At 37.6% G+C, this 14,658-nt stretch overlaps 1 protein-coding gene across 1 annotated transcript in view; it reads left to right on the top strand.

Annotated features, from left to right (window-relative positions):
* kiaa0825 (KIAA0825 ortholog) overlaps positions 1–14,658 on the top strand; it is a 342,528-nt gene that overhangs the window by 150,618 nt on the left and 177,252 nt on the right. The window contains exons 15-16 of the mRNA XM_056458473.1: positions 4,684–4,902; positions 7,576–7,984. Coding sequence (XP_056314448.1) covers positions 4,684–4,902; positions 7,576–7,984 — 628 coding nt within the window. The remainder of the gene's footprint in view (positions 1–4,683; positions 4,903–7,575; positions 7,985–14,658) is intronic.

Genomic DNA, 14,658 nt, shown 5'->3' with positions numbered 1-14,658 from the left:
AAAAAAAAAAAAAAAAAAAAGGATTTAAATGTAAAAGATTATTATTGGCTACATAAATATAAAAATCGCTAATTCCTCTCATGCCTTTTTCTTTTCTGGTGGCTGAAGAGCTAGCATCTTTTAACCTCACATACTAGCAAATCTGTTTCCTTGCCAGTGATACAGTCTACTATGTAAATTGTGAATGTGCCATAACGTGACCTCAACTCGCTCTTAAAGGGAATGGATTATGAGGCTGATTGCTTTAATGCATGTTATGTCCTAAAACACCGTTAACTCATTAAGAGATTAAGGACAATCCTTTAAGACCATGCGCTGGGTGCACCAACTATTTTTCTCATACTTAAACATCCTAATTGCACCTATGCCATCTGCTTTAGACCTTAAGTTTAGATCACTAGCTATGTTTCCATGACTACTCTGGAGGTAATTAATGATGTAATAACACTAATACAGAAATGGTTAAAACATTTTAGAATGGACAAAACAACATTTCAGATGTTTTACAATATGCTCAACCTGCTGGTTTGTCCGTTCACACACACATTTTCATCACATGACCTCTTACAACAAAATCACATGACCTTTTTTAATGCACAAACTGTAATTTGTTCGGTAAAAGTGTTTCCTTGGCAGTTTATGCGCATCTTTTTTTCAAAAAACATACCTTTTCAAAAACATGCCTTTTCAAAATGTAAGCACATCTTGGCATTTCCATCAACCTTTTTTTGTGTGCATATCCAAAACGTGCATAAAAATAGGTTGATGCAAACATCGCTATTGAAATAGAGCCCAGGTTTGCATCCAGTGCTTAATTTAAGCCCGATCTTGCTGGATCCTATACCAGAAAACGTCAGATATTCTTGTTTTGCATTACGGTATTTATTTTAATGGATCCGGCATTAACTTGTGCATGATGAGTAGCATGTGTGTGTGTGTGCGAGAGAGAGAGGGCAAAAGTGAATGAGTGCAAGCGATGACTGTGTGGAATGTGTGTGCATGTACACCATGCACAAGTTAAAGCAAATGTCATGCTTTACTATTGGCCATCAACAGTATTTTCAGCCAGTCAGATTTCTTATGTTTACAATCACTCTCATTGGTTGGTAATTATTATGTCGTAAGCAGTGAGAAGCAAAAATAAACAATGGCATAGTGGCCAACCTAAATAATATTTATATTTTTAAAATGGCAAGAAGGACTCAAGCATATTTTCATATTTTAAAACTACGAGTAAATCTGATAATGAGTCTGATCAAAAGAGATCTTTAGAAGATGGTACTGTGCGAATGGATCAGGATAGCAGGAGACAGAAGCAAAGCGATATCAAATCACCCAGACAACATGACTGAATGGCTAACTTCTTGAAGTGTATTGAATAGTGAGTGTTTATACAATTTATGTTTGTAGTGTTGGAATAATTTGTCAATTCCATGTGTGTTCAATAAAAAAGGTCAGGAGAGGGTTTTCTTCAATATCAAACATCTTAGAAATGTATTGGCTACAAATGAATATTTCAATTCACAGAATTCTGGTATTCTTAATGCAATGCAAAAGTTACACACAGGGGGTGCGCAGCAATTTTCATTTTCTGACTTAAGCTTTTATATACGCAGCTGATATTAACAGGTGGGGTTTAGTGGAATTCATCACTCGCCAATCATTTTCCTCCATTGGCCACATCCATACATACCTCCTCTTCTTCTACGAATTCTCTACACAACATTAAAAAAAGCATAAGACTTCTCAACTGCACATCTCAACCCATTTCTGCTCACAGGAAGTTCAGCTGCAGAGCTCAACTAAATTTTAGACAATCAGGCATTTCTCTCAGCTTCATCTACTTCTGCAAAAATGCTTCATTAATATGCAAGGCATATCACACTCAAGAAAAGAAGTTTAGTTAATATATCACCTTGAAGCAATACAAATACAATGGTTTAATGAAAAGAAAAAGAGACAAAAATAATATATATTCATTTTTCCAATAGTAGCTACATGTTTTTATTATCCATGACTGACCTATAATGTTATAATACAAGTTCAATGACGTCATGTTCCGGGAAAAATGAAATTGTTTGGTGGACGTTGGTCACGGTTAATTTTCCCTGGTTGTGTTCCAGGAATTATTCAATTACAAATTAAGCACTGTTTGGAACCATTTGAGGGTGTCATTAGTGAATCAATTAAAGTTTTGGGGTGAACTATTTCTTTACATACATGCAGACAGCTCAAATGTTTTGCAGTATGGGAAGAGGTAATATACTTAAGCCAAAGAATTGTTTAAAAAAATGCTTTTTTGTCTCATGAAGATGAACTAGAAGTATTTCAAGTGATGCATGTTTAATAGATAACTGACACCTTACATAACAAATAATATTCTCAATGTCGATTCACAAACAATTTAGTGGTATATTTGTCTTGTAAACAAGTATTTCTTGTATGTTCATGCTATGCATGTAAAATGGGTTATTTCTCGGTTATTTCAGTTTGTAGTTTTTTTTTTGTGTGTTATTGTTAGCCTATTGGTGGGCATGTGAACGTGATCAGTTGTAGTCAGATGTGGCCATTCTTTTGGAGTCCGGTTGGAAATCGCTATCACCATGTGCCCCCATTGTGTCCTCTAATTGCCTCAATATCAAATCTGACCAGCTGGAACCCATCATCAAATCAAAGCCATAATTAAACCTTCAGCTGTCTCTTTGATTGCGTATTTATTTACATTTCAGCCTTCTCCTTTCTCCCTCGCTGTAAAAGCCACAGCATGAACGTTTTCTGTTGTGTTAATGGTTAGCGTATTGATTTTGCATACTGACATGGAAACTGCAATTATGACTTGACACCTTTTGATTCGGCTTTGATTCAGGGGGTTCAATCCGAGCCAGAGCTCTCATGTATTTTGTTTTTTTGTGTGTTTTATTATATGTGAGAGGTAATTATTGTTGCACAAATGACACAAATGACAGAGGAGGGAGCAGGAGTGTGTGCTGTTATCCTGATGTAAGGTGTTGTGTTTTTAGGCTTAATTGACCATGTCCATTCCTCCTTAAGCATCATCTCATAAAGCTTCCTTAGCGCCAGTTAGAAGCGCTAATTGGGCGAGTTGGGGAAATTTTTGAATTATTTTGTCAGCTCCTTTAGTACTTTTTGTCAAACAAATTTAGAAATCTAACTCCATTAAATTATTTACTAAAAATAACCCTGCACTGTTAAACCCAACAGCCAACTTTATCAAAAAAATGAGTGAAGTTAACTTAAAATTTACTGAAAGTTAATTCTACTCATTTTAAAAGTTGAAGTGTTGAAGGTAATGAGTTAATTAAATACCTCATTACTTTAACTTGAATGGAGTAAGTTCACAGTACTCATATAGATTCGTTTTTTTTAACTCAAATGGTTTGTAGCAACCGGTTTCCTCAAACAGTTTCAGTTGCCCTAACTTATTGGGTTTTACTGTGCTCAAATTGCTTTATTTACTCAAATGGTTTAAGTTCACAGTACTCATTAGGATTAGTTTTTGAACTTAAATGGTTTGTTGCAATCAGTTTCCTCAAATGGTTTGAGTTACCTTTACAATGTACAGGTTTTACAGTGTACAAAATGGACGCATAACATTAATGCAGAAGACAGTTTGTTCAATTTTCTTTCCTCTGGTTCTTTGTGAAGAAATGTCATGACATAATCACATTGAAATGCATATGGCATTATTTATCATATGGTTTGATATCAGTTATTTTAGTGTACACCTCAGATTAAATTCCAAAAGTGCTTTTATATACAAAATGCATATTTATAGCGAGTGATGAGTGTGTTTCATGTTTCTTTAAGTATAGATTTATTCTGACCTGAAAAAAATGTAAAGAAATATATACTTGTTAACATATATAAAGAAATAAGTTACTACATTTAAAAGTGACTGTATTTTAAAATGAGCAATTCCTTCTTGCCCACAAATGGGTAAAACCTTGTGGTTTTAAGAGAAGTGGCAAGCTGTACAATATTTTTTTTTATTTTTATTTTTTTGGATGCACATTGATCCTTCAATATATGTCTTCAAGTTATTTTAGTTTTGACAATGACATTTAGGTGGTTGTCTTTTTAAAATTATGGTTAAAATATATTATTGATATTAATATTAATAATAATGTTAATATTATTATTATTATTATTATTATTATTATTATTATTATTATTATTATTATTATTAATAATAATAATAATAATAATAATAATAATAATAAAAATAATAATAATAATAATAATAAAAATAATAATAATAATAATAAGATTTTGAGCAATTTTAGAGGACTGTGATAGCTATAATATATAGCTATAAAAGCTATAGAAAATCCATGCTTTTGAATGTGTTCTGTTTAATTTAATTTGTCTCTTTTCTGAACAAAACATGTAAAATAGTAATAAATAGTATTATTTATGGATGATTAAAACATGTTTTTAATGCTATTAAATATATAGATAAAGAGTAGACTTGACAATCCAACGTTCAGATATCAAAATAAACAATTGAATTCTATTAGCTTAAAACACTTTTAATCTGAAAATGAAACAGCCTTATTTTCTGAGGTAATAACTTGCGATCAAATATAATAGTAACACAAAAAAAAAGGTTGTTTGGAGACAATTATTGACTTGATTCAACTTGATATTTTGTCTTTCTTCCAGATACAAGTAAAGAGGATCCAGCCTTGTTCAAGTACATCAAATCTATTATTTGCGAATCCACCTCCAAACTCCAGATCCAGCTGGTCAGTATGATGCAGACATGCAAAGACCCATCTGGGCCCTTGGTTCGACAGCAACTACCTGAAAGCATCCTTGGCAAAATTCCAAAAGAGTGGAACTACATTGCACAAGATCAGAAGTGTGATGACACAAACAAGAGTATGTAAAGCTCTTTTTTTCAAGTATGTATAATTTATATGAAATGTGTATGTATAATTTATATATATAATTTAATTTATATATTTAATTTTTACATCCTGCACCACATTGTTTAAATAGCAAATATTTTTGAATCCAGTTGTGCTCACATGGATGTGCTGGTGTGAAAAAAGAGAGATAAAGCATATTGTTATTTTGCTCTTTTGAGGCATCTGGCCCAAGAATTTTTTTGTTTATTATTGTCATTTAAAAATCACGTTCGTGATAGGTTACTTATTACACACACAGGGATGAGCAGTAGCACATACAGTTGAAGTAAAAATTATTAGCCCCTCTTTGAATTTTTTTTTTCTTTTTTAAATATATCCCAAAAAATGTTTAACAGAGCAAGGGAATTTTCACAGTATGTCGGAAAATATTTTTTTCTTCTGGAGAAAGTTTTATTTAATTTATTTAGACTAGAATAAAAGCAGTTTTTACGTTTTTTAAATTCATTTTAAGATCAATATTATTAGCCCCTTTAAGCTATAATTATTTCGATAGTCTACAGAACAAACCATTGTTTTACAATAACTTGCCTAATTACCCTAACCTGCCTAGTTAACCTAATTAACCTAGTTAAGCCTTTAAATGTAACTTTAAACTGTATAGAAGTTTCTTGGAAAGTAACTAGTCAAATATTATTTACTGTCATCATGGCAAAGATAAAAGAAATCAGTTATTAGAAATGAGTTATTAAAACAATTATGTTTAGAAATGTGTTGAAAAAAATCGTCTCTCCGCTAAACAGAAATTGGGGAAAAAAAATAAACAGCGGGCTAATAATTCAGGGGGGCTAATAGTTCTGACTTCAACTGTATGTATTGATGATCTTTAAAAAAAGATAAATAAATTGTAAACAATTTTTTTAAATCCTTGTACAATCAGCAATCAAGGTTGATAAAATCCAGCATTGTTTAGTGATTGCTCACTCTATCCGCTTGTTAAGTTGTGACATATGGAATACTGTTTCCGGGTCCAAGCCGCTACTCATTTAAATTGAGAATTATTAGAATATTAGTTAATGGCCACTTTTTAGTCATATCACACATTAAAGTAAATTTTATATAAAATCATTGTGTACACATCAGTCTCTGGACTTACTGATTCACAAACACCAATATTTTAACAATTAAAAAAAAATTTCACTTTCTGGCCATGGAATATTAGGCTTGGATACCGTATATAATATATATGTGTGATTGTGATTTTCAAAAGTATTACATCGCTTTATAAACATTTATTATAACCCTTTGGTGAGTTTCTCCATACAGTTTGATACAGTGCTTGGACCTGGAAGCTGTTTTGCATGACATAACATTTAACAAGCAGATACAAGGCTCATGTTTTCATATGTGTTGGGCTTGTTAACAAAATGGCATACAGTATCTGTTGCTTTGTGAAGAATTTGCCAATCGTGCTGTCTTAGGGCATGTTTGCACTTGGTCACTTCAAGCATTTTTTTCTGAACGGATAGGTATCCTATTGATATCTGTAGCTATAGATATACAATGTAGCCTATAATGACCATAATCACAGAGCCCGTCTTGTGATGATGATTTACTGGAATGTGATTGAAGGGCTAAGCCTCCTGTAGCATAGATGTGAAATCATTTATATGCCAAATAAGATATTTAGCTCATGTGTCTGTAAAATAAATAAATAAATAAATTACATGGTTTGGGCATCTCCAACTTTCCCTGTACAATGCGCTTAGATGTCACCGCCCTTTTTTTGGGGAATTTGAAGGGTATTGCATATGCTAATTTGAAAAAAAAAAATGGTTATGCACTTTCAATTAAGAAAACAAGGAATTCCTCATTCAATGCAGGTGCGATCAATTCTGATGGTGACATATTATGTTTTTTTTTTGTTGTTGTTTTTTGCATAAAAAACAATTGTTATGTGTATATGTGGACGAAGAGGTGGTTCTTTTTAGAGCTATGGTGAAAAATCACGAAATTGTTTCTGCATCTTATATGAGATTAAAAATGCATCAATATTCTCTCTTGAATCAATTCTGAGCTAATTTATTCATTTTTTTTAATCCTTACAAATAGCACTTGAACCTTAAATTGTCACTGGTAAAATTGGGTAATGTTTTAGCGAATTACAAGAGTTCATAATAAGCTGTGTTGAAATAAATGTCACAATCTAAAGGCCAACTTACATGGATCAGCTGTAAGCATGATCACTCTTCTCATGGGCATTCAAGTGTAATGAGTGGAGCTCAGAATCGATTCAAGAGAGAATTCATATTGAATATCCCACAATTGGTGCAGAATCGATTTCTCGAATGATTTTTTGCCACAGCTCTATTGTTCTAGCGTTAAACCCAATGCAGTGTCACAGCAATTCATAATCTTTTGACTTTTTAGTGGCTAGTTGTGAATGTGAATGTGTATGAATGTGTATGATTTGCTCATCCACCAATAAGGGGTAGGGTTTAGGGTCACACATCCTTTTAAAAAAAATTTGGATGAAGGAAATCATTTGTACAAATTAACCACTTTTCTGACAATAGTTACTTTCCTTGTGAGATCAGCCTGGTCTAAATAATAAAAATATATATCATAAATTATGTATTCTTATTCAAACCTACTAATTTCTCCTTTGTTTCTTCTTTCAAATCAGGCAGCATAAATCTAGTTATCCAGGCCCTTTCCTTTATCTTCACCCACCTTCCATCAACCGTAGCCTCTCTTCCATTACCTGTGCGCTTCCTGTTCATCGTGGCTGAGAAGAGGCTTTCCCAATATACCAAACAGCTGAGGTCCACAGGCCTGCTCCTCTGGGTTTTACTGCTGTGCCTCTGTCAGGATCTGGAGAACGGGGACGCCCTGGAGCATCGGTCTGGGCAGCCCCTGGAGAGAGGGGCCAAGGATCGGCTGGGTCTGCTGTCGGAGTGTCTGCAGGTCAGCCTGGGCCAGCAGAAGGGTGTTCCCAAGCCTCTGGTCCATAAGGTGCTTCAGGGCATGGAGGAGAAAAGGCCCAAATGGACCTCATTGCAGCTGCAGAAAGCACGGAAGCTTTGCTGTGAGAGGTCAGTTTTTGGAACTAGCCTAATCAGACTCGCTAGTTTTTGATGATTTTTTTTGTGATTTTATTTATTTTTTTTGTGATAAAAATGACTGATTTTGTGGTGGTAATTCCAAAATACTTGTGGAAAGTTTTGCAATTAAAAAGTATATAAGATATCTAAATGATATCTTATTTACCATATTAGGTAACCTGCTATATTAGGTCTTTATTTTGGTCTCTTGTCAAGACAAGATCTAAAAGGGTATGGATTAGGTCAAAGGAAGGTTGTATTACTCTTATTTTTAGCCACAATCTTACTTTCTCTCAGATTTCACTCCTCAAAGCATCTGATATCATGTACCTCACTCAGGACATGCGTTGAGGCTTCTCCTACCCTAATACATCTAAAACACGTATTTCCGTAAAACTTGTCAATGACAGGGAAGCGTTTTCTCTCGTTAAATACAGGGAAAGAGTTAAACGAAATTATTTATCGATTTGACGCACATCATAATACCAGCTTTACACGTAAAGCACAAATAATGTCCTTTAATTCGGTCACGTCCAGCTGCCATCATGTAAGCTGCTTGCTTTTCTGTCTATTCCATCGCTCTGTTTGTTAAATGTTTTGCTCGACGAGCAATTCGCGTCATGTTCTTCACTGTGCCACAGGATGTCATTGACTTCACATATAAATCACTCATGCTTCATCCGCGTCTGCTTACTGCACTGACCGCAAAACTATCCCCCCCTTCCATGTAATGTTAGGATTGTGAGGCCGCAGGTGAGATGTCATTTTTTGAGAGTCACTCAAATACATCATGTGGGTTGCGTATGCAACGTCTATAAGTCATGTAAAAAAATTATTGTAAATTGAAATATATCTAATTTGAGTATATGGTTCAGAATTAGATGTTTTATGAGAATATTTAAATTTTTTGCGATTATTTTGTGTTTAAATTAAGAATTTTGCAGGATTGCAAAAAATGTGCGCCTTTTTGTTGATTTTTGTGTTGATTTTAATTGCAAAATCTGACTAATCTGACTAATGGAAAATTTACACAAAGGAACCCAAAATACCAAGAGATGCACTCTCTGCGTCCAGTCCTTCAAAAGCGGTTAGTATATAAGAGCAAGTTTCCTAAAAGAGCAACACGGTCGTGCAGCGCGTCTTTTTCAAAATGTCGTGACCTCCCACTCCTCAGCTCGCTCCATCCAAGCTTCGAGTGAGAGAAGCGCTCCATCCTCTCGGATGGTTGCCCTCTCACTCGATGACACCGAGGACCAGATGGCCATCGCTGCAATGGAGTGTGGGCTGTCATTGTCTGACAAGGATCCGAACCTGCTCCCTCCCTGAGGGGTGATGAGCGACGGGTCAGATCTAGAAGCAGACATGATGGCTGTGCTTTCCTGAGCTGCTTCGACTGTGGGTGTGATATGGTTTATCCCCCAGCCCCATGGCCAGAGCGACTAGATGGGTGTTATGTGGAGGCCAAGAAGAAGGCAAAGTCTTACAAGCCTCCTGTCCCCTTCTTCCCGGAAGTGCACAGTGAGCTCAAGCAGTTTTGGAGGGCACCTTTCTCTGCCCGATCTGCATGCGCTTCCGCTCTCACCACCCTTGACGATGGAGCAGCCAGGTGGTACTAGTCGATTCCGCAGTTTGAGCGTGCCATTACAGTCAATTTATGCCCACGTGGTGCCTCTTCCTGGCGTGGTCATCCTCGTCTCCCATCCAAGGCATGCAGGTTATCTGCGTCCTTTGGGGTCAGAGCCTACACAGCCGCGGCCCAGGCCGCTTCTGCCCTGCATGCTATGGCCATGTACCAGCACTACCAAGTGCAGGCGTTTGCCCAGTTGCACGAGAGTGGTTCCAACCCAGGCCTAATGCATGAGCTTCGTATCACAACTGACTATGCATACCACCAAGTTTAGCTGTGCGTGCCCTGGAAAAGACGATGGCCACACTAGTGATCTAGCAATGCCACCTCTGGCTAATCCTGGCAGATATGCGTGATGTTGACAAGGTTCACTTTCTTAATGCACCCATATGCCAGGCTGGCCTGTTCGGTGACACCGCCGGTGAATTCCAGGGTGAAGGAATTCCAGGTAAAGGAGCAGTCAGATGCTATGGGAGAAGTCCTCTATCAGTGGGGCCTAAGACCGCTCTCCCCGCTGAACCATCCACCTCGGCTGCTCCTCGCTGAGGACGAGTGTCTGCACAGACTGCCGTTCAGAATGATTACGCAGTGGCGCATCATCCAGTGCATTTGTCTTCAAGATTGGTTCGCAGCAAAAGACCTGAAGGACGTGTACTTTCAAGTCTCCATTCTTCCACGCCACTGCCAGTTTCTGCGGTTTGCGTTTGAAGGTCGAGCGTGGCAATACAAAGTCCTCCCCTTCGTGCTCTCTCTGTCTCCGCGGGTTTTCACCAAGCTCGCGGAGGGTGCCCTAGCGCCCCTTCAGCTCACAGGCGTCTGCATACTCAATTATCTTGATGACTGGCTGATTTTAGCTCACTCACGGGATCAATTGATTATGCACAGAGACAGGGTGCTTCAGCACCTTGACCTGTTGGGGTTTCAGGTCAACAGAGAAAAGAGCAAGCTCGCCCCAATGCAGAGCATGTCTTTTCTCAGGTTGGAGCTGGTCTCGATCATCATGACTGAGCTGATGCTGACCTGTCTAAAGAAGTTTGAGAGGAAGACAGTGGTCTCTCTGAAATTGTTTCAGAGGCTCCTAGGGCATATGGCATTCGCAGCCGCTGTCACCGCACTTGGATTGGTCCATATGAAACCGGTTCAGCACTGGCTTCACGATCAGGTCCCCAGACATGCATAGCACGCATAATGACTGTCACTCCGCTGTGTCGCTGCGCCCTCAGCCCCTGGATGGACCCTGGGTTTCTACAGGCTGGAGTGCCTCTAGAACAAGTGTCCAAGCATGTCGTCGTCTCGGCGGATGCTTCCAGCATGGGCTGGGGGGCCATGTGCTACCCAGTTGCACTGGCATATCAATTGCCTTGAGCTGTTGGCAGTGTATCTCGCTCTGCTCCATTTTTTTTACCGATGCTAGAGGGAAAGCACGTGCTGGTCCATAGACGGAGCGAGGAAGACTTAGGTGACCTACCGATTGCAGACTTAGGTGACCTACCAACTTTTATTGCTGTGTCCTGTTCACGCTCTGCGTATTTATGTGGACCACACTTAGAGCTTTAGATCCTCTGAGCAGCTCTTTGTCTGTTACGCCGGTCGGCAGAAGGAAAGTGCTGTATCCAAACAGAGGTTGGCCCACTGGATAGTGGATGCCATCTCCCTTGCCTATCAGAGCCAGGGCGAGCCATGTCCCCCGGCAGTGAGAGCACAAGTCACATGGCAGTGGCAGTGACGTGGTAAGGTCAAATTGCTGTGGCGTTTTCCATACATTTCCATATAGTGGAAGTTTTTCATATAGCATTAAAGTTCCCCTCCCGCTGGGGAACAAAGCGGTTACTACGTAACCCGGGAACGGAAATGCTATGTTCCTCCGCCACAGTGGCTGTGCCTTAGCTGACATGGTTGTCTTTGCAATGCACGGCAGGCATCTTTATACAACAAATGATTGTAATTGCTCCCAGCTTTGCACGCTGATGCCGCTAACTCATCCGGCATTTCATTGGCCCATTTTATTACTCTTTTAGATGATTGGTTTCTGACGAAACCCCATAGTGGAAGTTTTCCACATAGCATTTCTGTCACCCCAAATGCCCCCCCCCCCCCCCCCCATCCGGAGAATGAAGGTTATGTAGTAATCGTTTTGCTTTCTTTTTTTGCTTAGTTGTTAACTTACCTGCTTAATATCTTTCATTGTTTCTTTTTTCTTTTTTTTCTTTTTTTCTTTCTTTTTTCCTTCTTTCTTTTTTTCTTTCTTTCTTTCTTTCTTTCTTTCTTTTTTCCTTCTTTCTTTCTTTCTTTCTTTTTTTCTTTCTTTCTTTTTTCTTTCTGTCTTTCTTTCTTTTTTCCTTTTTTCTTTTCTTTCTTTCTTTCTTTCTTTCTTTCTTTCTTTCTTTCTTTCTTTTTTCCTTCTTTCTTTCTTTCTTTCTTTTTTCCTTCTTTCTTTCTTTCTTTCTTTCTTTCTTTTTTCCTTCTTTCCTTCTTTCTTTCTTTCTTTCTTTCTTTCTTTCTTTCTTTCTTTCTTTAGACTATTTTTTGCTAAACTTTTTCTCCAGAACTAAGTTTGAAAATCCCTACTTAAATAATGATCCTGTACTTATTCATTCTTCAAACGATTGATTTTTGAGCACTTTTCAAATGTGACCTTATACTTAATGCTATTTTTCACTGTTGGGAGAAAAAAAAAACTTTTACCGTACCAATCATGTCCAAGACTAAAGCTCAGAGTTAATTACCCTTATTGAAAATGATTTAGCTTTACAAGAAAGTAGATTGGAACAAATATTTATATAAATAAACACAACTTTTAGTGTTCCCAGAAATGCTGCTCCCAGTGACAGGAAAAACAGAAAAAAAGGACGATAGCAAAAAGGAAGAGTGATTATGTATCGCCTGTCTTAGACAGTCAGTGGAACCATTACTATTCATTAAAATAACCTTCACTTTCAGGCACTGCCTCCGGTGTAAACAATCAACGTACAGTGTGTCGGTGGAAAGCGGCTTCTCTGAAAAACACCCCCCCCTCGGCTTGTCAACACACACACACATGCATACACATACACACACCTCCCTCATCTCTTGTCTTTGCAAAGTAATTTGTAGAGGAGAAGATGATTGTTCTCCATCACGGTGACCCTGGCAGGCTTTGACGGCATGCATGCACAGATGAAGATGAATGCAGTGGATTCGGTGGGCGGAGGGGGTGTTCTGCTTCTTTCGGGGCACATTGGTCCTAATGACGTGATTGATAGCTTGTCCCGGATCCGACGGGCCTCTCATTAATCAAGCCGCTGACTGGATCCAATCATTTGCTTCACCTGCACACTGATGGACAGGGAAGGATACAGGCACAGGTGCTGACACCCGCTTGCCGGCTGGGCTGCCCAGGGCCTCTATACGCTTCTCTCGGTGTCATTGAAGCTAAAGGCCTGCCTGACAGGCGACACTTTCCTTGTCACTTTGAGATTGAAAAATAAAAAAAGGAAGGAAGAAGGAATGGGGGAAACAATGATGGGGGTGGGTGTATCGGATGGGACGTGTGGTGAGGGTGATGAGGCGTGCTGGATAGAGAGGAAGGGCAACGGGACGGGTGCATTGTGGAGACCTTGAGGTTACAGCAAGCGGGACTCTAGATGTGTCTTTCCTCTTACTGTCTTTTGAAATTATTTTTTTATAATAAAAAAAGTAACAAAACTGGCAACAGGCAGTGCTTGGCATTTTGAATGGTACACCTGCAGGTCTTTATGTGAAATGTGGAAGTGCAAACAAAACAATGCCTGATGGCAATGCAACCCAGTCCCAGTGAATGCTGTTTTACATCAAAAAAGCTTTGATAAGTGTCATTTGACAAGGTTTGAAAAAGTAATATCAGATTTGGTCAAATAAAATATTTTACTTATTTTTAATTGTACACATCGTGTTGCTTACAGTCAGCATGCACAATCATGTTTTTGTATGTTTTCCAATTGCTAAATCAACGAGTAAAAAAAATTGCATAATTTGTAGCATAATGCATAATTACTATGAGTAGTAGTAGTACAGGTGGTATTTTTACTGTTTTAAAAGATAATGTAAAATACTGTAATAATCTCTCATTTAGAAATGAATTTTGAAAACTGCTGTTAAAAGTCATTAGAATTAAATAAATGAGATTAGTCTTTCTATATTTGCTGTTGGCAGTATTTGTTTTTCCAGATACAGTTGAAGTCAGAATTACTTGACCCCCCCACACACGTTTACTGTTTTTACTTTTTTTTAACAAAGAGAAGATATTTTTATCTTTGCCATGATGAAAGTAAATAATACTTTTACTAGATATTTTTCAAGACACTTCTATACAGCTTACAGTGACATCTACAGGCTTAACTAGGTTAATTAGGTTAACTAGGCAGGTTAGGGTAATTAGGCAAGTTATTGTATAACGATGGTTTGTTCTGTAGACTATTGAAATAAATATAGCTTAAAGGGGCTAATAATTTTGACCTTAAAATGTTTTTTTTTTAAATTTTTATTAAAAACTGCTTTTATTCTAGCCGAAATAAAACAAATAACTTAACTTTCTCCAGAAGAAAAAACCATTATCAGACATACTGTGAAAATGTCCTTGCTCTGTTAAACATCATTTAGGAAATATTTTAAAAAAGGAAAAAAAAAATTAGGGGGCTATTAATTCTGACTTTAGGGTCAGCGCATTCAGAAACAACAGTTTGGAAAGCCGCTATATCCCGAGAACCAATCAGAAGGCGCGAATCAAATTATATGTTTTCAATGAAGCAGTGCGCTGATATGCCGGCTTTATGAGGGTGTTTTATTCCGCTTTCAATTTCGATTTTAAAAGATGGAGTTTGATAAACAGCATGAGCCTGTCCGACTGTCAGTGAAAAGCAAATAAAAATGTCCCTTACCTCAAAACTCTCGCCATTATAAGAAAAAGAAAACACAATGTACAGTTGTAAGTGTAACATGCATTCATAACGTTTGTTAATGTAGCGGCGCTACTTTGAATAAGTCCAAATTACTATAGCTACATTAAACAGCAACTCCATTT

This window comes from Danio aesculapii, chromosome 5, assembly GCF_903798145.1.
Source record: "Danio aesculapii chromosome 5, fDanAes4.1, whole genome shotgun sequence".
Lineage (NCBI taxonomy): Eukaryota > Metazoa > Chordata > Actinopteri > Cypriniformes > Danionidae > Danio > Danio aesculapii.
This window is presented reverse-complemented; position numbering and strand designations above follow the sequence as displayed.